The sequence below is a fragment of the Chlamydotis macqueenii genome, chromosome Z, assembly GCF_036417535.1.
Source record: "Chlamydotis macqueenii isolate bChlMac1 chromosome Z, bChlMac1.mat, whole genome shotgun sequence".
NCBI classification, from domain to species: Eukaryota; Metazoa; Chordata; class Aves; order Otidiformes; family Otididae; genus Chlamydotis; species Chlamydotis macqueenii.
Window position 1 is genome coordinate 61,415,869 of NC_141593.1, and position 27,904 is coordinate 61,443,772.

Sequence of the window (27,904 nt, forward strand, 5' to 3'; positions counted from 1 at the left end):
GATTGGACTAGATGACCTTTAAAGGTGCCCTCCATCCGAAACTATTATATGGTTCTGTGATTCCATGAAAAATTATGTGACACATTTTTTAATATGAGAGAAACAGAAATTTAAGGGGAGACATCCTTTAAGGCAGAAATTGGGTCTCAAAACATGATCAGTGCATTTATGACATTCTTACTAAAAACAAACCTAAGCTACTACTACACCAAAAGATTAACTTATAGAAACAAGTATTAAAGTATTAAAAGAAATACCTGAATTTTTTTTTAAGTTCACATATTATTACTTATGTCAATAACTCATTTGTTTTGCCTAAATACCAGGTACTGTTACTCACACATGCAAACACTTCTGATTTTGGACTCTAAATTCTGATGTTTACAGTTGAATTGCACTTTATGTATTTTATATAGCCCAAAATAAAAGCCTGGAAGAGTAAAGAAACTTACCATTATGCCACCAACTATATGACACCAGGTGTCAGAGTTTTAGCTTACAATCACATTAAAGGTATACGACATGCAATCAGATCCTATTTTACCCTCCTCTTTCCAAATACAACCTAAAAGTTCAGCTGCAGTTCCAACTTCTCCCTGCTTTATATCATATTTTTGCAAATGTTATTTCATGCTGAAAGGCCCAACCCCTGCTGGTCAGGGGTTAACTGGACAGCATTTGACCCCTCAGAGGCATTCAGGCAGATTTCTTAAAAGGAGAATGGCAATCACACACTGTCAGTTTTGACTTCATCAAACGCAAAACTGACTATGTGAGGATTTAAGTTACATAAAAGGCAGACTTCTACCCCTGAAGAGTAATTTTGGTTGCTAGTCACACTTCTTCCCTGCTTCCCCCTGGGAAGAAAGTCTATGGAGAAGAGCATCGCACAGTTCACAAGAAAGGCAGGAGAGTTCTTGGAAGAACATTTTCCTCTGGTGTGGGAAGTGTCTGGACTGTTTTTTTAAAAAAAGCATGGCCCAGAGGCTCGTGAGCAACACATAGGTATAATTTAATTAATCAGGACTGAAAACTAAGGTGGAATTCTTCTGCTCTCATTTTCCATCTCAGAAGAGCAACGGGAAGAGATTACTGCACTACATGTCATCGTGGTACTCCTCATACTTTGCTGTGACAGCTTCCTCAAGATGAACTGCCGCGCCACCCATTAAGGCAAAAGCTGGGTACATTATGCCAGAACAGTCCACCTCGCACTCATAAAGGCATTTCATACGGCCTGCGTCATAAAACCCCACCTTGCCTTTGTCACAGTCAAGGCAAATGCCCAAACGTGACGGTAAGGGAAGGATTCTGCTCGCTGGATCCTTGGGGGCAGCAGCTGTCGTGGGGATAAAGAACTTCTTCATGCCTAAAGTGACCAGCGTGAAAGGCTGTAACGAGTCAAAGGCATCTTCACTCCCACTGTCATGACCACTGTCTTGTTCGTATCTAGAACAGAAAAACAACCATTTGCTTTTGTCAAATTCTGAAGTGGGATCAATGATGTGAACTGGAGAAAACATTTTTGTAAGACAGGTAACACCACACAATCACAGGCAAAACCTTGGAGAACACTCACTTGGGCCAGTTCAAACAATTAACAGCAGCTAAACACTAATGAGGACAAGACCACAGAAGGCTTTAGTAAGGAGCAGATGTATCTAAATGTACTCATGCTAGGCAACCATTCATGAACCTACAGGTATAGTAAATTAGTTAACTTGAGAAGTAATTTAGCAAATATGACTAATCATTACAGTCAAGATGTGTTCAACTTTATATACATAATGTTAAATGACACCAGTAAATACATTTAACATTACTGTTGTCCTATGAGTTTCCCATGCTGCTGCTGTATTACATTGTCTGTAAAATTCACAAGACAAAGGGCAGTGGCTTAAGTTTGGGGTTGTTTTTTTTTTTTTAAAGTGCTCTGCCTGGAGGCTTCCCTGAACCCTTCTTTTCCAGCTGGTTACCGGGGAAAATTTGTAACCGGATTTGTTCAGTCTACATGCTCTTCCCCGTACTTCTGTCTCCAGATGAAGACAGATTGGAGAAGCACACATTCTTCTGTGCAGACAATCCCTAGCTAGGTTTGCATTTCTGGGCTGTTTGGAGGGAGATTGGATGTGTGTCAGCTGAAGTTTTCCAGCTGTTTCTGTGGATAAGGAAAAAGAAATCAGGAAATCAGGATCTGATCTCTCACTTCAGAAAAAGGCTCCATCTGACCTTAAGCAGCCCAAGACATTGACACCTTTAGACTTTCAGTATGTTAGACAGGAGGAAGCCAATACATTTGCTAGATCCCTGAAAAAGTTAAGAGTCCCCAGGAGACAGCCTCCCAGCCTGCAGTTCCTAGACACATCCAGGCTTACTACAATTGTAATTGACAGCCGGAAATCTTTTTGCTGGTTTGGCCACCACACTTTGGCTTGTGCTCAGTAGAACTTCAGTACCGTATGCAAGCATATAGCCTGTGATAAGTCAGTGACTTGGAATCCACTGTAATGCAAGCTACAGCAAAGATGTACATGTACAGTGAACATTGTACCTCTGAATGGCTGCCAAACCCAGTATGCTAAGGGAATTAAGGCAGAGTCTTACTATTTACAATTAAGCATTGCTTCAATCTTGCAACTGATGCTTTTTTTTTTTTTTACCTTCTTCCTTTAACTGACATATCTTGACATCTATAAGGATCTGATTTCTTTCCCAAAAAGAAAGAAAATAGGACTGTGGATCATTAGAACATCTTTCTACTAACAGTAGGGGATGAACAGGACAATCCTTCAAGCTACTTTCCACCACTAAGGTTCACCTTGTGTACTAAAGGAGACCAGACTCACTCTGAAGTTCTTTTTTAAAAAGCCATCTCCTTATAGAAAACATGTATTAAGCAAGAGTTCGCAATTTACCTTGGGCTGGTCACATCATGGGTATTGTGGAACAATTTCTGTATCTTGTTGCTAGAAACAACTCCCACTTTCACCAGGTATGAATAGGCTTCCACATGAAAAGCCCAGAAGTGCTTCCCTTTGGCAATCCCAGTGTCACCAATGATGTAATTCAGGGTGGTGTAGCATCCAACCTGCATGCGCTCAGATCCCAGAAGTAGAGGAAATCCAGCCCTACTTTCCACAGAGGTTCTTCCTGGGTTCAGCAGGAGATGTTCACTGTTGTACCCACATTTGTCATCAAAAAGAAAACTGAAAACTGAAAAACAGTGCCCCAAAAAATTTCCTTTTAGTTAGGTATTTGGCCTTTTGTGCTCATAAACTACACTTTAAGTCACACTGGCATTAGAATTTCTCACTTTTACAGGTTACCAGGAATGTCATGCAAGCTAACACAATCTCAGTACACTACCTACTTAACCTGTTTGTTAACAGTGCTTCTACAGATTTATGCAACTGGTAACAGGACAGTAGAAGTCTGGGAGCTACTGGAAACCACCTACAGCTCTTCACACTAACAGACACAGATTCAGCACCTCAGGGACATAAGAAAACCTAATACCTGGAGCTGGAGGTGTACGTAAAATAACTTCTCGGCTCCAAGGGCTGCAGATGGACCCTTTATATCCTCGAACTCTAAAGGCATAGCTGCTGTCATCATCAAGATCAGGTATTACTTTGCTCTTGCTCTTGCTGCAGACTTCGATCTCCTGCCACGTCACACTCTCCTCTTCTCTATTAAGCTTATGATACTCAAGAACGTAGATATCAGCAGAGTCTGTCTTCCCAGGGCATTCCCAACTGATTAGAGCTTTGTTGTACATTCTGCTCTGCTCTTCATTGATTTCTGGTACTTCTAGACCTGGAATGCCAGAGATTCAGGAGAAAAAAAAAAACCTCAAATTTAGATACATATTGTTTTAGAATTAACCACACTAGCTGTTTGTTGAGTGGCTATAGCACAGTGGGGGCAGAAATCTGACTCACTCAGTTAAACAGGGCAGAGGAGGATGGTTCTGTTCATGCACTTAAATAAATCCCTTAGTTTCTGTTTTCACTTTGGAAGTTGTATTGGTTATTTTTCCTGGCAGCTAAAAAAACGTATAAAAACCCACTATTTTCTGTCAAGCTACAAAAAGCTTCTAGGAAGACCTAATATTCCTTAAATACAATATTTTGGAAGCCAATGTAAAAACTAGGACTGAATGTAATGGCATCTTAGCTTATTTATCAGACCTATACCTAGCATGGCTGCCAGGTAATGCCTCGTGGATCATGGAGACAGAAGGGACAGTGCAAATCACAAGACTGAGTTCTGCATCTGCAGCCCTGCAGAAGTTTTGCCTCTTTACAGAGAAGCCCTTAAAGCCGTAACTCCAGAAAGACCTGATGTTCTCACAATTTACCATTGGAATGGAAGGACAAGTCACCAAGGATCTCCTCTTGCTTCCCTATGTCCACCACAAAGTCTTCAAAAGTAGTTTCAGCTGCTGGCCTGAAGCTCTTCAGAGATTCAGTAGCTTTTTGGATTCTGAAAGCACAGGAGCAGAGGGATGGCAAAAGAGAGAAGAGGGAATTCACACGTGTGCATTGTTCCCAGGAATTTCTGTCTCTCTAGACAGAATTCAAATGCAAAATTTAAAGGCCTTTTGTACATCAGTGTAAAGATAACAAATAGATAATCGCTCAGACAGCAAAGCATTTTAACAATTTGGGGCATTATGTTCAAAGAACAAAATAGGTGTGAAGCTCTAATGGAAAACAACTATTAAGATCAAAGAGTTTAAAGGCAGAAGAGACCTGTTTGATTAACTTGCAAATACCAGATACAAAGAAATCTGTCAGTAAGCTGAATGGGCTACCCTTCCATCGCAGTCCTACTGAACAAGGCTGGGTGTTGTTGCAGGACAGAACCACTCCAGGGTGCTGCTTCTGAACGCACACTGTAATGTAGTAATTACTACTGAACGGTACTGGGACCATCTCCCAGCCTCTGCATTCAGTACTTTGCTGGCAGGTGTCAAAAGAATATGACTGACCAGACATCCTAGAACAGGACCTGTACCTCAAACAGAAGATAATTAAGATACCTGACATGAAGTTGTTTTGCTGTTTGAACAAAACAAGACGGATCAGTTTCTTTAAGGACTTCTTGAGCATATCCTACAAGGCCATTATTTTCCAGGAGTCCTTGATATTCTTCTGCTTGTGTTTGCAATTTTTCCAGCCTTAAGTTCTTAGATGCTTCAATTGCCCTAAGGGCTGCAGATTTCTTCTCTTCCAGGACATGAAACAATTTCTCAAAACTCTGAAATGCTTCTTGTTTAGCTCTTTCACTGTTGCACTACGAGGGAACAAAAGACATTTTAGACAGATTCCACAACACTGTGGCTGTGTATAGAAACACACTTACGGTTGTTCAAGATATCATAGCAATCTAGTCATCCATTTGACAGACAAGACTAATGAGCTTTGTTATGCTCCTCAGCACTGAAAATGTGATCAGCACCGCACCCAAGCTAGTAAGCATTTACTATCTTAACATGGAGAACAAAGAGGAAGAAAGCATTCCTCTGATTATGTCTTGAGTTGTGCACAGCGTTTGTCTAAATAGCTCATAGTAAAAGCACATCAGACTCTGAAGCCTGCACACCAAAGAGCAGTCCCCAGTCACCCTGAACTGGAAGTACAGCCTAGTTTCTCATGTATGCCCTCCGAGTCATCGTGCCACCTCTGACCAGTGCCCTGGATAAAATGAACTACAAAGCACGGAGACAATCCATATCAAGACACAGGCAGGGCCAGGAGCTCCTGCAATTTCTGCCATCATGTTTTTCAGCTTGTATGTGAGCTCCCAGCTCTCACTCTTCTGCAGGGAGATTTTGTTCTTAGTTCTGACTTTACTGCAACATCCTCAAGATAAACAGCCAGCATAAATTGTGCAGCACCAATAATACACAAAAGCTGTAACTAACCCTCCTCTCTTCAGTTCAGGTATCAAATATGCTTTATTTCAAATAAATTTACAGCAGCACCCAAAACTTAACTTCCCTCTGTACACTGCCCAAGTTTCCCACACGGTCGGGATTATGTCTTACCATGTGTGACTCAGGACTCACAAAAACTGTCCAGAAATTGGTTTACTGACTAACTGGATAAAGGATATGAGACACTTCACTGAAAACAGTTCCGAGTCCCTGCTGTGTCCCTGCAAGGACCATCCCCAGACAAGCCACAAGCCACCCCTACCTCTGTTTCTTTCAGCAGCAGATCCAGCTGAGTGATGTGAGCTTTCACCTGGCTCTCCTTACTGATGAGGTACTCAATATCTTTTGAAAGCCTCTCCTGTTAATACAAAACAGCAAGCTGTCAGAATAAGGGTATCCACCCAAACTGACAACAAGCACAGGCAGGTCATCCAGCCAGTGCTTGGTTTATCTCATTACAAGCACAACAGCCTGCCACCAGTTATGAAGAGCAACCCCACGGAGAACTGCTCGGTGACCTGCAATGACTTCGTAGGGACATCAGGCCACTGCTGTGAGCGGGACTGGGGGCACGGCCTCTCAGGACAAGAGGTAACAGCCTCAGCTGGCTCATTCTTCTCCAGCCACAGGAGCCACCCTCTCTTAGGCTAGGAACATCAGGTTTCAGGATGTTACTAAAACTTACAGAAAAGCTTTGCAGGTTACTAACTTATTTGTAGTAAGACTTGCTAGAAAAATAAGTGGTTCAAAGCATGAATTTAGGAGTGTCTATGCACTTCCTTAGCTGCAAGAGTTAACAGCTGTACAGGAAAAGCCTTGCAAACAGGCGGGGAGGCCAAAGAGCAAAAGGCAGGCAGGTCTGGTTGTTTTTTTTTTTTTAATGAGAAAGAGAGGGAGAAAAGGAAGAAGAGGAGATAGCAGCAATCATTATTTAATAACAAAGCAATGTTTGCAAGCCTTCCCTGTTGTACTGTGCTTAGGGAATTAACATGCATCTGAAGAAACATCTGAAGTCCCAACAGACACTTCAGATGCAAATTTTTCAGGAGTGCTTGTAAAGTATCAGCTAACTTATGCCACAAGGACACTTATCTGACCATTCAGGATAAAAGCTAGATTGTAAAATAGTAATTTCTTAAGCCTCCTGCATTGGCCAGTACTGCTGTACAGCTGGCTAAAATAAGGTGGAAGCACCCCTAAGGGGTTATGTTTCAAGTCTTAAGGAAAATACAGTTTAGTTTCTCAGAGGCGTGCGATGTCACACAAACACGTACATTAACAGCTGTTGCACCACAGCCTGCCTCGTGACTTAGGGCAGCGTCCTCCGAACACGCATCCTGGCTTCCTGCCAGGGGGAGTTTGCCCTTACGCCAGAAGCTCAGTGCTCTTCCCCTTCTTAAGGCCAGGTCCACAATATTTACTTTTACCTTAAGGGTTTTGTAGGCAGTACTCATTGTTGTTACTCTATGGTTTGCATGACATCCACCCAGCTTACAAAGATGACAAACAGGTCTTCTGCAGATTTCACAGTACATGTTTACCCTCTCCATTTCATGTTCCGGACACATCAAAATCTGAAAAAAAAAAAAAAAAGACAGCAGAGAGAATGCAAGTGTACTTTCAAAACCTGAGGTGCTCAATAAACCATCACAACACTGAATCACAGCAGCGTCTGATTCCATCAGTAGATTTTTTCATATCTTCCACCTTTTATATTTGTCCGTGCCAGTGAAAGCCAGCAGATGAACAGTTTCATGAGGCTCACAGTGAGTACACCTGTAGCAAGGCCTGTATACACATCATGTAGCCTCCATACTGCAATCAATCACTTTGCTAATCCCTGAAGTTGTTTGCATGCCTCAAGCTCCCTACACTCATGTTCAAAGCTGCAAATGCAATATATAACACACTCGCCCTGTCAAATTTAACCATGTCCACGCCAGCACCTCTTGAAACAGCTATGAGCCATTTCTTAAAGCAAGAGTTGACGTAACACTGAAATGATTTAAGTCTAGACTGATCAGCCACATAGTCATTGCTCTTGGAGCAACTGCTGCCACCACCACCAGTCACAGTTATTTTAAAGACAAAAGGGTCCAGTGTTTCAGTTTTTCTGTCTGACTCCAATTACAAGTTGTTCATGCTGAGTGCTAATTCCAGCATCAGCTTAAATAGCAAGGCAAAGAAACTAGTGTTCGCTAAAAATCATCTTTCAAAAACTAAACACGTGGGGAAAAAAAAAAAAAAAAGTATTGCTGAACTCCAAGCTCAACCAACAAACAAAACCATCTGGGGGGTGGGGGGGCGCCAAAAACTGTGTGTTAAAAAAAAAAAAATGCTTTGCCTCATTCCAGAGCACTGAAAGACACAACATTTGGGTCCGTCTACTCCATGTTACCAAAGCAAAGCTTTTGAGAAAGTTTTTCAGTTTTATTTCAAGAAGAAGAACAAGACAGCTGTGCCAACAGTCAGGATTCAAAAGTATCATCTTTTAACACACACAGACAAAAAAGCACCCGACAGGAAAGGGCACAAAAATAGGAAACTGTGAGTAGCATAAATACGGACATACTAAGCTAAAATTGCAGACCATCTCTGAAACCAGCTCTCAAGCCCCAAATGTTATCTCAGGCTATGGTGAAAAGCTCAAAGACACTAGTTTCACTAGCACCTTGGTAAATAAGGCTGTCATTAAGCAGAATATGCGATAAGCTATCCCCTTGTCATTGACTAGTGGACTGAGGGTTGGGAGAGGGGAAGGAAATTTGCAGGAAAATCAGCTGTGCAAGCAGACATTTCCAAAACCCGCATTCGTGCCGTTGGTCTGTGGAAGTAATTTTTCCACAGCACTGTGTTGTCATACCTAGCAGAAACCACGGATTTTTATTCATCTCCTCATATAAGCAAGAATTAAAACCTGCAAGCTAGAGACAGAAGAAGTCAGCAGACTACCTTGTCTAGGTCTCTCAAAATTCAAAAACAATCAGCCCAGTACATGCTTCTCCCATCCCCACCACACACATTACAAAGTGCTCTCCAGTCTGGTTGTAAGTTAAAATGATGAGTGGGAACATTGTTTAGGGAACCAGCAAATACTCCATGCATTCAGTTCAGGTCTTAACAATGCAGTGCAATGAAAAATGTGCTTTTCTTTCTTTCTATTATAAAGCTCAAACAGTCCTCAAAAAAATTCTCTATGAGAGCACAGTAAAGATTAGTTTACTGGTGCTGGGAAGTTTTTCTACAAAGTAGATGTATCTATAGTTGATTTAACTACACTATGTTTTTCTCCTTTTTTTTCTCCTTTTTTAAATAGTACATCTGTCTTATCATACGTTTTTAAAAAGTTAAATCCCACACAAACGCACACACTTGATACATCAAAGTCAGGATGATCTAAACCATTTCACCTTTCGCTCTGCTTCAACAGAATTAAGCTACTGACTTTTAATCCCAAATTCAGTCTGCATGTAGTATAACAACATATGGAACCTTTAAGAGTACAGAAGGACGAGAAGACACCTTTGGTATTTTTAAGTAGCAACATTGCAACAGTGAGGGTTTAGATCCCATAGAAGCAAAGTTTTTAAGGATCTGTACAGCGTTTTAGATCAAGAGATGGAAGATGGCAAACTTTTACCTTACTCATTTTTCCAATACAGGGACATTTTACAAAGACAGTTGTGTGCTAGCACATTTAAAAGTGCATCTTAACTAGAATGAATGAAGAATGCATTAGGCTCAAGAAAAATGGCATTAAGTGAACTTCTGGATGTTCGCTATCTGCCAGCTCAGTAACTCTTGAGGCTCAGATTTCTCCGGTCTCAGAAAGAAGTTACATCACCAGTCAAGAGCTTCTTATGCACCACATATTAATCAAATCTACTTAATTTAATAAAAATTAATCAGGACTCCTTGAACATCAGCATTTCTAATATCTGTGGGACCTCCAGTGAGGTCACCAAGCACACAGCAAGTGCTGGGGCATTCAGATGTATTGTGGTCTCTTATTAGAGAGATGGCAATTTCTACTGTCATGTAACTTAAATTCAATAATGCACTGCCATGTTCTGCACCACACTTGACAGGGGAAACAAAGATAACAGCACTTTGCAATCACGCTGTTTTGTCTGAATGCAACAGCACAAGTGTGTAAAGCAGAAAACCAGCCATTACATTTTCCTCTTCTGCTATAGCTAAAAAAATAACAAGGTGTAATAACAGCGGAGACCTGAACTCCACCTTTTGCTATCACTAGGTGCAAGGAAGGAGGAGAGAAAGAAGATGCTTTGTGATGGATCAAGTTGAGGCACAAAACACCAAAAGGGAACCTGCCTTAAGGGAGGGAGGCCAATTCTGTTGGTTTTTTTTAAGTTTACCGCACACAGGCATGCTCCATGCCCAACTTTTAGAGAAAAGGACTGCCACTCCAGATGTGCAAGATCATTAAGTCTTAGAAAAAAAAAAGGAGAAAGAGACTCAAATCACAAATAACACAATTCATTCTCCAACGGAAAAAAAAAACACCCTTATTTTTAGGGTCCCCTTCAAATATGTTCTTAATGTCCTCTTCAGCAACAACCACTTCTGCAAAAACAAGAACAAAAACTGATGGTACACTCAATAAATAACAGCAATAGTCAATAAAGAAACAATGATCTCAAAAAGCAACTACCATTGCACAGGTATGTGTGAAGCTCTACGTGAATGCTGCAACCCAACTTCTGTAAGACAGAGAATACTAACCTTGGGTCTGAAGTTGGTGGTTGGTCCTACATATTCGTGCTGGGCTTTCACAGTTCCCCAAGGATGGTGTATTTTGAAACATTCATTGCAATAGCTTGCACTGCAGTCCATGCAGCTCTTTGTGGACTCTTGAGGTGGAGGTTTGCAGAAATCACACATAATGGCAACAGCCGCCCTGGCTGCCTGTCTGTATCTTTCCACAATGGTCTCCAAAGTAAAGTTGCGAAATAAGCCATTGATGCCACGTTCTCCAAGATCAATATCCCGCTGGCAACCCGGACAAGGAAATAGAGTCGATCTAGGAGTCAGTGAATTGCGTTTTCTGCCTGTGTAGATACCAAATCCTGATTTAGGAGGAGCATAAACAGAAGAGGTTTAAATTTTAACAAGAGAAGCACAGGAATTTATGAACCAATTCCAAACTATCATAGCACACCATCCAAACCAGTATAGTACCAGTTCATATGCAGTCTGCCAAGCCAAAGAGAACACATTTGCCATGACAAGGTAGTGTAATATCTGAGTCCAGGGGACATTACAAACTACCACTCTAAAACTTAACTCTATGTTCAGATTAATTTAGCTGTTCCACTTCTATCTTCATCTAGTTGTGGATGCACTCAAGCTACAGACTTTCAAAACACAAAACACCAAACCTTCCAGAAGCCAGTTGGTTTTAGGCTAACTGGCTGCCCATAGACAGAGCAACGGCTTCATAACATACTGAAGTGAAAGATGCTTATTCCCAGAGTAAGATTTGTTATTCTCAGAGATATATAGAATCACAGAATCATAGAATAGTTAGGGTTGGAAGGGACCTTTAAAGGTCATCTAGTCCAACCCTCCTGCAAAGAGCAGGGACATCTCCAATCAGATCAGGTTGCTCTGAGCCCCAACTTGGGGCAACTTGGCCTTGAATGTTTCCAGGGACAACTTTGAGCCAACATATAGCAAACTTTGAGCTCCCTGAAGTTTGCTTTGGCTGAGTCAAACTTATCTGGCTCATCCCAAGAAGAATCATAAAAAAAAAAATAAAGAGGAAAACAAGAGAACTAGATATTATCAGTATGAAATCTCAGCCAAATAATTTAGTCAAAATATGCAGAGACTGACTTGGCCCTTGCTGAATGGCCTTGATAAAGGAAGGCTGCTAAATAAGCCCTGCACACCAAAGGGGATGCTGAAATGGTTATGTCTGAGAGACTCCTCTACCCTGAACTGGGGAACCACAGATCTGTACGATTATGCAGAGTACATCTATCTCTTATTTCAAAAGGCGACAGCAGAGAAGCTGCGCTCCTACCAAGCAGCTATGCACAAACATCCCCTCCTCTCCAAAATAAAGTGATAAAGCCGCAAGCCTCTGGAGCATGTTCAAGGTGATGGCTCACACAGACCCAAAAGCTATTTACAGGGCAATGTTCTTGAGGCTATCAAACAGGGAGTGCATCCCCATGTCTCACTCATGAACCCCCAGGGCACAACTATCAAAAAGAGTCCTTCATGTATTACAGAAGCAGGCTAAGCCAGTGTTTAGGCTTAATATGTATCCTCTCAACTTTCCCTTACAAAGAAACAAAAAAAACATCATCTGTAGCTGGAGCGTGGTTTTAAGATCCCTTGGAGAGGACTGTACTTTGGTATAACTAACAAATTTGTAACTGGAGCCATGACTTAAAGCTGAATTCTTAGTGTTAAAATTGGTTCTTCAGAAAGGGAAATCTGTTCTCATCGGTATGTAGTCAGCATCTTCCCATCAGAAACGTTGATGCTTCATTTCTTTTTCAAGTATCCTTTGATGCTATCCAAAAGACACTTGCCTTGTGCCACTTTCCTGTGGCTGGTTCACCCAACAATCCAAACCCTGCCTTTCCAGTCTCTTTAAAAAACAACAAACCAACAGTCCCGTAAGAAGTGGTTCCTTTCAAAATCTTTCACATGTGTTCCGTGGCAGTTATGCATGACCGTCAGCTATGAAGCCACAATCAGAGCATGAGTAAGTGTGTATGAGCTGGCAGTTTCTAACTCAGCTGGTCTCATGGCTTTCGGTAGGTTCTGAGCGGAACAACTCATACAGGTGACACAAGGCACCGGTGTATAGCTCTCTGGCTAAGGGAAGGAGAGATTTTTTTATTTTTTATTTTTTTTTTTAGTACTTACTTGAAGTGAATTAATTACCCACACTGCACGTCCTGCAGTACCTGTAACTTGGCATACACAGCAACACACACATGCAGCGCACAGAACAGCAGCAAAAAGCAAGCTGTGTTTCCAATGTACCCTCCAAGCCAGCACTGCAGCCAGGAACAGAGAGATCGACACACTTCTACAACGGCCTCAACAAAAGGACGATTTCACATGCAGTGCCATGCAGTGAACAGCTACAGAAGGGGATGTGGAGTACTTACATTTGCTAAAATTAAGAAAACAATTATACAATGTTGTACATACGGGGACTGCCTACAAGCGGTATACTATAGCAGAGAGCAAGCAATGGCAAACCAAGGTAACCCGCCCCCCCTCAAAAAAAAAAAACCAAACATGGTGCAGTGGTCAAGTTTAAAAATACAATCGGAAATTCGTATCCATTGGCATGCTTTTGAAGTCTGGCCCGAGTGGCCCAGATGTGGAACGGGTGTTTGTTTAACTCAAAGGCGAGTTCAGCCGCATCCCAACGGAGGCCTTTCATTCTGCCCAAGGGAGACCCAAACGAGACCGTCATCACGAAACCATGCTCTGCGAAGACTGGTGACGCTCTGCTTACGGAAAGCAATCCAGAATCAGGGAAGTCCCACACACCTTCAGATGTCTCATCCCTTTGCACTGGCAGCACTCTAAGAGCCTAGGGTTGGTTTTTCCCCTGTTTTAAACTCTGGAAATTTACTTGCTAAGCTTCTTGGCGTGTTCTGCCACTTCATCACTTAAAGTATGGAAACATTCTTTTGTGTACCAAGTGTTAAAATATTAACATGCAGTAAGAATTAAGTCTGCTTTCTGCTCATAGGATTTCTACAATCATATTTTAAAAAGAAAGTACTGATGAAGTGATAAATTACTTCCAGCACTATCTTTCCCAACTGTCTTGTGTCTAGTTTGCTAAAACCTAATTCTGCTGATATATATATTAAAAAAAAAAAACCAAACAACTCACCACACAAAAAAAAAAAAGAGCAGCAAAATCCACGGATTTTGTAGTCACATAGATGTGTGCCTCAGAGAAACTTAGGTCTTCTCCATATTCTCTTTTACACTTTTCCAATCTGATTTACAACAAATATGTATTGTGTGAAATATTAGGAATCATCATAAGAAGTTTTCCACTGTGGCTTGAAAGGTGCTGCTCCACTTGCAAGGAATAGCACAACCAGTAACTAAAAAATTAGCACAGCTCATCTTCAGACTCCAAATTCACAAATATTAGGATACAGATTGCAAAGACTCAAGTCAAAGAGCAATCTTAAGTATGTTTTTTAAAGCCAGTGTTTAAATTTCCTCTTCCCAAGGAGACATACCAACAGTTAAAATACTGAAAAGCCCAACCTGCAGCTGATGGTTTGGAAAGGGATAAGACATCTTAAAGATAAAATTGTGTTTTCCAGGCAAACAGTATCACCAGAATTCTATGGTTATGGAAGACATGAAAGTTAAATGTGTGAGAGTTTAAAAAAAAAAAAAAGATTTTAAAAGTCAACTGGATTCTCATACAAGTTTTTTTAACATATAAAGATATATTGCCACCCCCCTAAACTCAGCTCATGCTTTTGGACTGATTTTTAGGAAGAAAGAAAAGGAAAAAAAAAAAAAAAACCAAACATGAGCAAAGTCAGTAACTGCAAAATGTCATTTTCAGATACTTTAATCTTCCCCAATCTTCAAGGGTGCTTTCTGCATAAAGGGCAGGTAACAGCAACTTTCCAAGACCTCTGACCATGTCCTACCAGTTTTGGTTTATGACACTTTCAGTCTTCAACTGAGGCAATTTAAACTTCCTCTTCTGATTTGTCCTCCACTGAGTGTGAAATTCAGATTTATATTTACCTCAGTTCATGTCTTTCTTCAAGGACATAGTATTTCTATTAATTGCTTGTGTGCCTGTCAATATTATGGCAACATGGAGCTTTGGGGCTTTTCTTCCATTTTTGACAGAGCATCACATCAAAAAAAAAAAAAAAAAAAAAAGATTTATGTTAACAAACCCACACAGTGCCTGAGATGCTCAGATGAGCTCAGTTTTGGAAATCAGATCTACTTAAAACTAAGAAACACTGGCTATCTTTCAGCTTGACTATGTCACTATGCACTCCAAACATTACAAGTGTATAAATTTAAAATATTTAGTTTTCCTCATATATTCATGCACCGCGCTAAATTGCCAGATCCAGAACTACCTACTCAGATTAACATGGTGTAAATTTCAGTCTGCTTCTTTGTCAAATTAAGTGAGCTCAGATACAATGAACAATCAGTACTACCTTCCATTTAAAAGTGATGGCCATCCGTGACCTCTCAATGTTACAAAGATCAATCTGATAATTACACTTCACTGCCAGTAAGACAGCAGTTTTATTGAAACCTGAGCATGTAAACTCCTGAAAATTAAAAAGCGTGGAGCAAGCAGGGGAGTGACTGTTGGATTTTTGTTTTAAAGGGAAGAGAGAATGTGCATTTTTGCACCTATCAGTGTATGTTTAGTCATGCATACACACAGGAAAAAAAAATATAATCCAACCCTTAACTGAATTCCAGTCCAGTTGACCTTTAAGTCAGTGTTAAACAGAATGAAAAGCTTTCCTTACAGAACTCCTTTGCTGTACTTTGCTCACTGCAAAAGCCATTTTCTGGACTTGACCACTGACAAAAAGCTATATGGCTAACCAACAATATTTAACTCGAGATCTAAATGCTAGACTATCTCTAGCCAATACAAGAAGTGAAGCATTTCTACCTCTCCACCCAAAAGACCTCCTCTGTGAGGCTGCGAATAATGAACAGAAAGCTGTTTAGAAACCAAAAAATGAGATACACCATTGGTTTGCAATGGTTCAAATGAAAAGCATCAGCTGTTTTCTCTTCCGTGGCTGTTAGACGACTGCAGGACTGAAAGGCAAGAATGTTTAATTTCCTAGCACATGAAACAACTGTAGTATTTAAGCAGAACAGAATAAGGGAGAAAGAAGAGACTGGGGGTGGGGGGGCAGCATGGAGGGATATTTCAAACATTCAGTTTCTGCATCATCTGTCTGTGCTGGACAAGTATCAACATAACCACATTGCATGCTTTACTCTGATTACACCAACATTGTAATTACACTAACATTGCACAAAATGGCTTAGCATAAGAAATATCCTTTATTTTCATTTTACATGCAACATCATTTTCTAAAATAAAGTAAAATATTTTATATACAACATAAACAGTGGTTTTTTTTTTAAACAACACATTAGATTTTAAGAAGTACACACACTCTATTTCAACTGAAAAGAAATAAGAGACTTCTACCAGTTCTGGCCTTTTTACATTAAGATAAATCGTATTTATAAATACAAGCTGGGAGTGCACAACAAATACAGAACGTGGACCAGTTCCTTCTGGCATCTCAAGAATTTAAATGCCAAAATAATTTTAAATAGATGATACTCCTCGTGGACATAGCAGGGATTCTGTAAGTGGAAAAAAAAAAAAAAGAAAAAAGAAAAAGAAAAAGAAAAAAATCCCAGCAGGAGGAAGGTTGTACACATTTTCAAACAGAACAATAATGTCTTGACAGGAACATGCCCTGCACAAGCCCACCAGAAATTCTCGTGGGTTTTTTTGTTATACATGTGAGGCCCCACTTTGGATGTTTTCTTGTACATTTTCTCTCTTATGGAGCTGTTTTATCACAAATTCCCCTAAGGATCACAAAATGAATTAAGCAAGGCAATGCACAGTATGGGTACTTCAAATGCAAGATGAGAATTGTGCAAATATAAGTGGCGAGCTGGTTGAACTTTACTGGTACCAAATGTCTGAGAGCAAATCTCTCACCCCTACATAGGAATGGAGCTGTAACACCTGTAACATTAGAAGCAAAGACAGTATAACCTGAATGTCTAAGTATATTCTTTAAAGCTCCCATTTCCATATGCTTTTCATTTCGCAAATTTGAATTGTCTGAGATTATAATCTTCCCCTGATGTGCATCTGTCCAATGCTTTTCCTGGGGGAAAGGGGGGAAGCCCATTATTTCCAAACTCATCAAACATGCATGAAGTCTTTAGGAAAGCATTTATCTCCTTCTACTAGCAGGTCAGATGAGGAGATAACACACATAACTTCCCATCAGTTTGCTGGGACGGTGGCAGACTACTGCGGATTTAAAGATTACAGCCCCTGCAACAACTTGCGTGCCTGTATCTCAGGGAGGAGGGGACAGGAATACCAAGAAGGGGTCTTTCTTGTCCTGTCGTTAAGGGCATAATGAAGCGGTAACTCTAAGGCTTCTGAGAAGGGCAGCCAACAGCTATGCCAGCACCCTGAACTGAACTTTGGAAATCCAGTAGTAACTAAATATCAGGTTCCCAAGGGAGTTCTGCCTCCTCCATGCCCAGGGCGGACTGTGTCACAGCACTGCGTGTGGGCCACGTCGTGCTAGATTGCCGTTTCTACTGCCCACAGAGAGCAAGCTGGATGGGAAAGAAAGGATCATGTCCTCGCTGACGCTGCTGAAGGCAGCAGGGGGGCTGCTCCCCACGCACAGCCTGTGCAGTACTCCCATGCTTCGCAAGTCACCGTTTTCACAGGGAGGTCAGGTCACCCACAGAACGTCCACCGCTCCCCAGCCACCCAGCCCAGCGCTCCAATGTCCATGTCGCAAAAACATAAAGGGGACAGCTGCAGCGGCAATCAGCGACTGCTTCAGTCCACGCGTACAATGCCATGCCAGAACATTATGCTTAGTGAGGAAAAAAGGGAAGAGACTTGGATTTGGGAGAAGACAGTCACCACTGGGCTCTCTTCATACAGACTTCATGGAATGCTCCAGTTGGAGAGGGCTTAGAAAGCAGGTGAAGCGTAGGTATGCAGAGCTAAATGATGACCGTGGGGCCATGCACCCTATCTCCAGAAAAGAGGACTGTAATGAAGATAACTAGCCATGTGGTTTGGGGATTCCATCAAATCATGTAAGCCTCATCCAGACAAGCTACAGCAAAAGCAGCATTTGCTTATCAAACTGATTTGAAAGAATACCAGTACTAACAACTCAGGAGCTGTTTAAAAGAAGTGGGTGAAATAAAACATTTGAACTTTGAAAACGAGGAAGGTGAGGATGAACGTTAGGAACATATGAAACGCAAGATACAGCTTTAGGGTTTGTCTTATGGTGACTCTTCCAGAGCACTGCAGACTGTGGTTTTAAAGTGGATAGTTAAATCAGAAGGAAGCCTAAAAGCCAAGAAGATGCTTTTTCAAGAAGTACAACACACAGCAAGTACTTCCAATCTATCTGTGTGAAAGCAGATCAACTCATCTATGGATTACGCAGGCGGCTGTAAGAATCTTTCTAGCGTGGTATCACAAAGAGCATGAGTAGTCCTACAGCTAAGTGCTTCTTAAAGCTGACCACACTGAAACAGACTGTTAGCACAGTCTTCTTAATCTCCCCTCCAATTCTGCAGCTGTGCAGCGATCATCATCTACAGAAAATTATTTGTAATAAGCACAATGAAATGGGCGGGACGAAACTATCATTTGTGAAGTCTGCAGAGGCTCAGAAGGAATGCGGAACTACTGAATTTAGGCTGGCCAAAACCTGAGAGAAGCACCTCAACAGCACTACAGACAGGCAATAAAATTGCTGAAATATACATCTCGACGCTACTGAACGTGATGCTGTTACATCTCGATGTAACTGAAATACAGGAACAAACACACACAATGGTTACAGGGATTTACAGGATGCCACAAAGACAAATCTATTATATATGAAATAAAGTGCATTGTCCTTAAAAATATTCCCATTGTTCTTCCCACAGAATGAACAAGACTTGCTCTATCCCTAAGTCATCTCTTTGACCATGTCAGGAGTACTAGGAAGACATTTTACCAGTGCAGATACCATTCAGCTCAAGTCACTCTAATACATAAAATCAGGAAAACGCACAAAAATTCTGATACATACCTGATCTACTAATCCTGTCAATTCTGTCCATGCTAGAAGAAGATATTTTAATTCGAGGGCTACTCGGATTAGAGGATTCAGAGCCTCCATCAGCAAGAGAGTCTTCAAATGCAAAGAGTATTTCTTTCACACATTTGTGACAGACATTGTGCTGGCAAGGAAGGATCAGTGGATGGGTAAATAATTCCTTGCATGCTGGGCAGATGAGCTCTCTTTCAATACCCTTAATGGCAACCTTCATGACAGAAAGAGGGAAAAACAAGTGTAAGCGCAGGAAACGGGAGTCAGGAAGACTTACTGCACAGCTGTATGTCTATATGTCACCAAACCCCAGCTCTGCAGAACAATCATTGCACACAATTTTCGCTGGTTTGAGGCACTCCTCTGGTTAACACTGCGAACAAATCTCAATTAACATTTATGAAAGCACTGACAACATCCATTTCAACTGAAACGAACACTGCCACTAGGCTAACTCAGTTCATCTTTAGGTCATGTCTGCATTGCAGGGGAGGAAAGAAGAAGAGGGGTGTAGTCTTAATTCCACCCAAGGACCTAGTGAAATTAAAGCAACCATACTTCTTAACAATAGGAATCCATACGTTTTAACTCAGCGTGCTTGCTCGCTTTTCAAGAATGGGAGGAAAAAAAAAATAAATAAGTGTCAAACTGGTTAAACAAGAGGCTTTCCTGCCATGCAATTCACACTTCAGGGCTGAAACCGTCTTGACTTCACCAGGCGAACAGTTCGCGTCCGGCACGTTAATTTATTTGTTTGTTTGCCGCACAAAGAGCCCGCGGACCTGGCAGCTCCCCAGTGACGGCACGACTTCCCCCTTCCAGCCACCTGGCCCTGCGCTCGGCGGCCGGGCTGACCGCTGGGACAGCCCGGGAAAGCGAAATCCCCGCGAAGCATCAAGTGCCGGGCGCAGGCACCGGCTGCGCCGCGCCCGCTCACCCCCTCCCGCCTTCCCACCGCTCGGCCCGCCGCGACATTTGACCGGTTTTGTCGACTGGCCTCCGGCAGCCGCTCCCAGCCAGGCAAGCAGACCGCGGGGCGGTGGCGGGGGGCGTAGGGGGCCGGGGACAAACATCCACCGCCCCCGCAAGACAAGGCGCGACAACACAGGGGACGGCAAACCCCAACCCGGCGGCCGCGCCCCCCGCCCCCGGCTCCCCCCGCGCTCACCGGGCTCTCCTGCCGATCGCCCTCCATCCCCGCGCCTCCTCCTCCTCCTCCTCCTCCGCCCGCAGGCTCCGCCGGGCGCCGGGCGAGCGGGAGAGAAGCGGGCGGCCCGCCGGTGCCGGGGGAAATGGGGGGGGGCGGCGGGGGGGGCAGTGCCGTCCTCCGGGCGGCGCCAACGGCCACGCCCGCAGCCTCCAACGGCGAGCGGGCGCGGCAGCGGGCACCGGCGGCGCGGGGGCGGCCACGCCCGCAGCACCAGGCGCAGCGCGGCCGGCAGGGGGCGGTGCAGTGCCGGGCCCGCCCGCCTCAGCTGTCCCGCCTCCGGGGTGGGGCCGGGCCTCGCAGCTCCCCAGGGGATATCGCGTCGGTTTTCTTGGCGTTTTTACTTTATTTTATTTTTAAATTTATTTTATTTCATTTCGCCGAGCGGCACCGGAAGCGTCGCCCGTCCCAGTGGTGGGGCATACTCCGTGCTTTCCCGCTCAAACCTCTCGCACTGCCAACTTCCCCCGGTGACAGCAATGGCAGGCAGGTGTGTTTCCACACCGGGGGCAGGGGACAGCAAACATTGTTTTCACCAACCGCTGGAACAAACATAAACACTTGAAAATCTCCAGCCCCTTCAGATTTTGGGATGGGTGCAGATGCAACCATTGCGGAGGCAATGCTGTCTGTAGCTAACGTAGTGTTTGGCTACGGGAGAAAAACCACTGCTTAGGAAACTCGGAATGAAAGCATGCAGTGTCCTTACACTACGCAACGGAAGAAGGTTTGGTTAATTAAAACAGACGGAGCATTGGCTGTGTGAATGATTAAATGCTGTCAGTTGACAAACCCTAAATTTGACCTATTTCCCTATTTAGAAGACTAACACCAGGATAAGAAGTTCCTTTCCTCCTCCCAGAATTTCCCTTTGTTTGAGTCAATAAAACAAACACGCTAAAAATGCCTTCTCTGGGTTTTGGTCACTATTTACACCTGGGCTTCAGGGGCCTGTACATGAAATTTGAATGGAAAATTACGCTCAGAAATGATGAAAGCAGAGGTGATGCATTTTGCACGTCTGTATTACACAGAACTCCTCTCTCGAGAACACATGTAAAGATGCTATTTCATATTTACTTTAGAAACCATCTGAAAATATGGAGTATTGTGCTTGAAATTATTCCAATAATGCTAATAATGGAAAGTATGTATATTCAAACTGAAACATGTCACTTAGCCAAGCTGGAGGGAGAAGGGGTTGGTAAGGACATGAGTTATCAGCCTTCCAACTATGTTTTGAGTAATGATTGGCAAGCTTCTAAATAACTATATTATCCCTTATCCACCTCTACTGTCCCCAGATTTCCTGATGTTACAGGCAGACTTTAGAGGATGTAGCTCTTGATAAGCCCTGGTCTACATTAGCACACTACCCATTGCTGACACTGGATGTCGTTGATTTGGGGCCAAATAAACTATCAGCTGCAGATCAGAACGAAGACTCTTTGGGTCTGCTGCCACCTTCAAAACAGTGTGATGAACTTTTGCCTTTGGCAGCACAGCAAGGCAAACCGTCCTGCACTTCATGCCAGAGATGCACATGCCTGCAAAGGTGGATGTCGGTAGCATTGACAAATCTGGAGCGTGGATATTCCTCCTGCCCTCCCACAGCCTTCAGATGCACCACAGTGCCAGCTACTGCTACGGCCAGGACTTGTGAGTGACTCTTTGTTCAATCCCTTAATAGATCATTAAGGTATTAGCTTGTTTGCCTGTTTGCTCTGGCTTCAGGGTACTTTAGAGCACGATTTTAATTACTACCTCCTCCTCCTCCACATTAAGGTGTTACATGGATGAAAAGGTCCTCTGAAGGCCTCCAAAGGGTAAAACTCCCCCTTCTGCACTCACACCTTTTTACTAGCCTTTTGATCCATCCTCAGCCTAGGACGACTGCATTTGCAGTGCCAAAATCCGCATTAGCTTCAAGGTACTGGGAGGAAAAAAAAAAACCAACAGGTAGGAACCACTGGTACACTAAAAACATAAGAGTGCAAACCACTGTCAGAGAGACTCCCTGTCATTAGCCTCTGCCAAAGTGATTAGTAAGACTAGTGTGGCCACAGAAGTCAGACCTACCCTTCTGCTTTGTTTCCAGCCACACACATGCATCGATGGCGCACCTGTTCTGTTATCAAGGGACTCCTTTTACATCAAGAAATACCTGGAAAGTGTCAAGACGCATCCTTCGTCATTTGCTCCTGCCCCCTCAGCAGGCGGGGTCTGTCAGGGTGTTGCCGGCGTGCCTGGTGTTCTCAAGCTGGCAGCACAAGAGAGAAACTGGAGGAGGGCAGGGGGGGATTTGTCATCCTATTTTCTCTCCTACCACAGTTTAGATGTGCTTGTTAATTTCATCAGTGGTATACAGCAGTCGCCGCAGCGCTCATTTGCATTAACCATCAGTACAACTCAAAGAAGGATGCTGCACTGGTTTTCAACAAGCCATAAAAATCCTATGTTTGGTTTACAAAGTGACTGGGGTCTTAACTTTATGAAGCAACACAGCCCTGCCCCAAAGCACTCGGGACAGTCTGGCACACCTCCCCTGCCATCAGTAGTCAGGTTCTCAGACCAAAGCTTTCCAAGACTCTTTTTTTTTTTTTTTTTTTCCACGCTGCTTTTGCAGCCATGGGCTCAACCCTGAGCCAGTTCCCGGCTGGTCTGCACTCTTCTGACTGAAGTGCTGCTGCCTGCCTTGCACAAGGCTTGCATCAGAGCAGAGCCAATGCGGAGATACGTAGCTCGGAGAGTGACGTTTGTTCCTGTGCTAATGTGACTGTCCTGGGGACTGAGTTACCAGAGAGACACTTTTCTCCTTGTGCAATGGAAGTATTTTCTGTGCCAGGATGCATGCAGGGGGCTTTTAGCCTGCATCTCGCTCTCTGTAAATTGTTAATGATGCAGTTTGCTTCTCTACTGAGCCCTGAAAAGTCAAACCTTGAAGATCACTGTTTTCCCCAGCATTTTCTAAGTCATGCAGGATGAAAGATATTGTTTGCTCTGTGGTAAGGCAGGAATTTACGCTGCTGGAGAGAAATGTGCCTGGTTTGGCTCTGGAATACAGGCTCACCTTTGTCTTCCTGACGCTTACCCTTCAATTGCATCACTCTGAATAGCCAAGCAAGGGCCTATAGACCTTGGGTGTTCCAAAATGAAAATAACAATAACTTGAGGATTTCTTGTCATAAAACAAAAATACCAAGCCTAATCCTTTGACTCTGGTTGTTTTGCTGCTCTGCAGAGATGTGCTTCAGGCCCATAACCCTCACAGTCAGACGGGTTTCCTAACTGATCCCATAACCGGATCAGCTGGACTGAACAAGCCTGGAAGATCACACAAGCCACTGCTATGCACAGAGCACTGAGCCAATAAAGACTACGCTTATCAAACCGCCAGAATATTGGGACTGCAGCCAGCTTTGGGTAGGATTTGTAGCTCACACATCTCAACGTGTGATAAGCTGGCTCACTGTATCTTTACTTTTTCACCTATTGCCATGTGTATAAGCACTCTGCTTCACACCTGGACAGCAGGGAAGGAGCAGTTGCAGGGGATCCAAAGAGCAGCTACAGACAACAGTCCATACAGATGACTCTGCTATTTGCCTCCACATTTCGTAATTGCTTGCCAAGCAAATGAAAGAATTATCATGAAAAAGCTTCCCAAAAATATATGACATTCAAGCCAAAAATACCTACCCTCCAGCTCTGAACTAGAAAAGAATCATACCTGTAAATGAATTATCACTGTTCAGCAAAAATGGAAGGCAATGGTTATTTTTAAAAGGCTTTGGCATATAAAAGGTTTATATTTAAAAAACATAAAACCAAGTTTACAGGAAGCCCTGCCACCAACTCAGTTTCTGACAATGAAAAGATACGGCATGAAAAATATGAACACTACAAACGTAGCACATGGGGCATTGCTATTCTGTCCCGCTGCCTTCTCTCCTTCACTTCTGACTGCAGCTACCCGGGTCTCGGAGGGCAAGGGCAAGGCTGGCAGCTCGCCCTCACTGTGTCACATCCCGTGCTCTTGTAGGCACTTCAGAGAACCCACTGCTGGAGCGATGAGGACACGTCCAAGCTGTGGGAACACACCCTCCTCACACAGGCTGACTAACTCAGCTAAGAAATTCAAATTAAAAGCTGTGAAGACAGGCAAATTGGATTTTAACTGTTGGGTTGCAAACTTGGACTTTTCTACAGTACCTAACTTAAGCTGTGACCTGAAATTGAACTACAAATTGTCTTTACGTGCTCTTTTAACCCAAGTCACCTTTTTGTGCAAATAGCCTTCACAACATAGACATAATCTAGCACTCTTCTGGATATGCTGTAAATGCAAGAAAACAGCGGTTAAAGTAAAGGGCTGTTCTCCACACAGGGAGCCAAATCCCAGACAAGCGCCTTTCTACACATAAACAAGAAATATGTAGAGCCTTATCTTCTGAAAGACGAGGAGAACTTCAGCCCAGAGCCATCCGCCAGCTCCCACAGCTCCTCGTAAATTGTGCTGTATTTCCTCTCTCCAGTTCCTCATGTTATTCGGTTTTTGTACCCCTCCGTAGCTCTGTCCCTTACTCTCACCTGGAAAAAAGCTGAAATGCCACCATCAGAGAACTGTGCATTGGTCACTTTATGAAACTAGGCAGAAGGGAAGCAAAGAAATCAGTGTCACCTGCAGGGTCCAGGTGGAGAGCACACAGAATTTAAAATGCTCTTAAAACTATTTCTATAAATTTCTCATGTTCACATCACGTGGGGTTTTGGGCTTGGTTTCAGTAGCATCTATTTCTCTAAATGCTTTTTCTAGATAAATGTTTTTAAAGCTGTCCCTTACGAATGACAAACTGTCAGTGTCTGCAACCATGCTGAGGGCACGAATAGATGGTAAAACAAAGCAAGTGATGGAAAAAAAGAGAGGACTAGGCATTTGATTTAAAAATTGAGTATGCTAAGATCCTTATTTCAACAAAATCAACAGGTAGCGCACAAGGATAGTGTCAGTGTTGCTAGCCTTTCTCTGAAATTCACATTGGTTTATTTATATTTCTTTATATTGGTTTATGGATTTTTATTCCACTCGCAGGAAAATGCCAAAAAATGGTTCTACAAAATGTATGACAAGTATTGGTATCAGTGACCCCACCAGACACAAGTATTTCTTTATAGAATTTTCTAAAAATTCTATTAAGTTAATAGTACAAGAGAAGCAGATGTATTCCAATGAAGAAAACACACATCTATGCAAGTGAGACAATTTTGAACGGAGTGAAGGTGAATAATTGCAGGTATATTCATGAGTTTGACTACTGCAAAAGGAAACTTACAGAGAGTGAAGAAGAGAGAGGGAAAAAAAAGCAGCCTGAAACCATTTCTGGAATATTATGCCGTTTTGAGACAGCTGAGTGTCCATCCTTGCCGTGATTTTAACTGGGATTTCAGAGTCCTGAAAGAAGGTCATACAATCTCCTTCTGCCTCAGTGCCTTGCTACAAAATGCAGTTAATTGTTAATCTGTCTCACAGAGATACTTTAACGTGCTCAGATGCGGCTGTGACGTTTGTGACAGGTGCCTCGGAGGCTCGGAGTATCTCACAGAGTATTGTAGCGAGCCCAAACAGAGGTTACGGGTATACGGGTTACACAAGGACTGTCTTACTGGGGCTGAAAGTGTTAAATGCATCTCTCCATTCCAGGTACAATGTGCAAGTTATGTGCATGTGAAAGACAGTCACAGGGGAATAACTAGTATAAATCATTAAAACAGATAACAGGATTTTGAAGTGACATTCCCCCGGGGAAAAGCGATACGTAATGATTTGCCCCGTTTGCGAGGCCTGGCAGAGACTGCAAACTGAGCGGAAAAAGCGGGAGTGCCAAAAGAGGCGAGGTGCCCGGGGTCTGGGAGCTGATGATGGTACCTGTTGGGACCCTGCGCAGCGGAGAGGTGAGTGTGTGAGTGTAAAGTATGGTTATCACATCCCATTTCGCTAACAGTTCTTTGTTTGGTGAAAGCCAGATGCTTAGCAGTTAACTCAGAGCATGTTCATGCTCTCAGCCGGTTTATTGATGCGGGAGAACAGGAAAGGGAAAACTGGAGTGCTGGGACCTCTCAGCAGTAATACCCTGCCCTAAGCAAATACAGTTTACCATGCTGAAGTGCCCTTTTGCCAGCATGATTTATGTCACCTGAGAAAGAAGCTTAATTATCCCAGCAGAATACCTCCAAGCTCCTGGATAACATCAATAAATTACAAAGGGGCTGTAATCTAAAACTCCTGTCCGGAGGTAAAGAAATGCAAAAGGAAAACATGTAGAGCGAGAGGTCTCAGAGCTGGCCCTTGGAGAGCCTCAAGCAGTGACTGCCACGATGGAAAAAGTCTGTGAAGGTCACACAGCTGCCACTGCTCCTCTTTTCTTCAGGTACATCAAGTGTCTCTGAGAGTGGGACTTGGCAATGTGATGCTCTATGTATAAAGAACAGCTCTGTTTGTAATAAACATGCATATTTCACACTAATGTGCTAACTCGGCTGTCAGACGAAGCATATGCTCTTGCAGAGGGTGTCTGATCTAAACTACCAGCACAGACTGTTTAACTGTGAGAGAAGGGACAGATGTATCGCCCTCCTTATGGGGAAATCACAGGCAATTTACTGCCTGAAACCGTTTATGAATTTGTGTATTGTGTAAAACGGACAGGAACAAGACTTGGCCATCTGAATTTTCCTTTGGAGCCCCAGGCATAGTTACTCCCAGGCAAGGAGAAGCAGAAAATCACCCAGGAAACTCGTCTCCCCCCTACTCTAAAGGTTCACCCACATTTAGAAGAGGGAGTGGGAGAAAGGGAGGGGGCAGAAAGGTGGGCACAAAAACTGAGGTGCAAAGGCAGCCTCCGGAGATGAGCCAAAAGCTCTTCAGGATGCATTCGGAACAATATTTTGAATAAGCCCACTTATTTTTATGTTCAAAAACACAGTGCCCACTTCTTTTTTTTTTTTTTTTTTTTTTTTTTTTAAACCCACCACAGGAGAGCCTTTCTGAGGAGGGGAGAGGAAGTGCTCCCTGGCTTTCCATACACCAGCAGCTCACAAATACAAAAGTTGGATTCCTCCCCCCCACCGCCGGCCCGCTCCCGCGCGCCTTTTTATACGAAACGCACACGCTAGTTTCCCTCGAAGTATTTGCAAACTCTCGATTCCTTTCCTGGGGGCGACACTTTTCGCTCCAGCATTGCCCACGGCCAATCCAGCTGTGGAAAGCAGAACAAGCCCCCCCCACGCCGGTGGGGGCTGCCCCCGGGGCGCACCCCCCCCCCCCAATCCCCATCCCCATCCCCATCCGGCTGCCCCACTAGCGGGCAGCAGCCTGCCAGCACGCCAGGTGCCGAACGGCGCCAGGTGACGCGGTGCATTTTAGGTTTGGTTTTTTGGCAACTTTTTCATCCGACAGCCGCGGAAGCGTGCGGCAAATACCAGGCGAAAGTACACCAGCTCCAAAGATGAGTCAAGTTTTCCCCCTCTCCCCAAAAAAAAACCCCAAAATATTTAAAGAGGGAACCGACTCGATCCTCCCGGCACCCCCCACCAGCCACTCGCCGCTCGCGTGGATGCCCCACCGCCCCCTCCCGCCTCCGACGTGCCGCTGCCCGGGACCACTCCTTGCCCCCTGCAGCCTCAGAGTCCCCACGGGCTGGTCCGCGGCCACCCCCCTCTACCTTGCCCCGCTTCAGTAGATCCACGATGTAGCCGAAGCGGCCGCCGTCTCCCGCCACCGCCATGGCCCCACGCTCCACGCGTGGCGGCCGTGCCGCGGGACGGCCC

The 27,904-nt window shown here is 43.6% G+C and overlaps 1 protein-coding gene across 5 annotated transcripts; it reads right to left on the reverse strand.

Annotated features, from left to right (window-relative positions):
- Positions 1-1,052: 1,052 nt before the first annotated feature.
- On the reverse strand, positions 1,053-27,861 carry TRIM36 (tripartite motif containing 36). 5 transcript variants are annotated; one of them, XM_086770531.1, is made up of 12 exons: positions 20,039-20,065; positions 18,850-19,084; positions 15,633-15,662; positions 10,688-11,013; positions 7,369-7,515; positions 6,204-6,299; positions 5,045-5,298; positions 4,361-4,485; positions 3,517-3,816; positions 2,916-3,213; positions 1,819-1,866; positions 1,053-1,449 (listed from the first exon to the last, which is right to left on the reverse strand). In XM_086770531.1, the coding sequence occupies exons 1-12, from the start codon at positions 20,063-20,065 to the stop codon at positions 1,098-1,100; spliced, it is 2,238 nt and encodes a 745-aa protein (XP_086626657.1). In that variant the 3' UTR covers positions 1,053-1,097. The 5 variants fall into 5 exon arrangements, with proteins under 5 accessions (XP_086626657.1, XP_086626659.1, XP_086626654.1 ...); XM_086770533.1 differs by lacking the exon at positions 1,819-1,866 and having other exon boundaries at positions 20,039-20,077; XM_086770528.1 differs by lacking the exons at positions 1,819-1,866; positions 15,633-15,662; positions 20,039-20,065 and adding an exon at positions 27,799-27,861.
- Between the last annotated feature and the right edge of the window lie 43 nt (positions 27,862-27,904).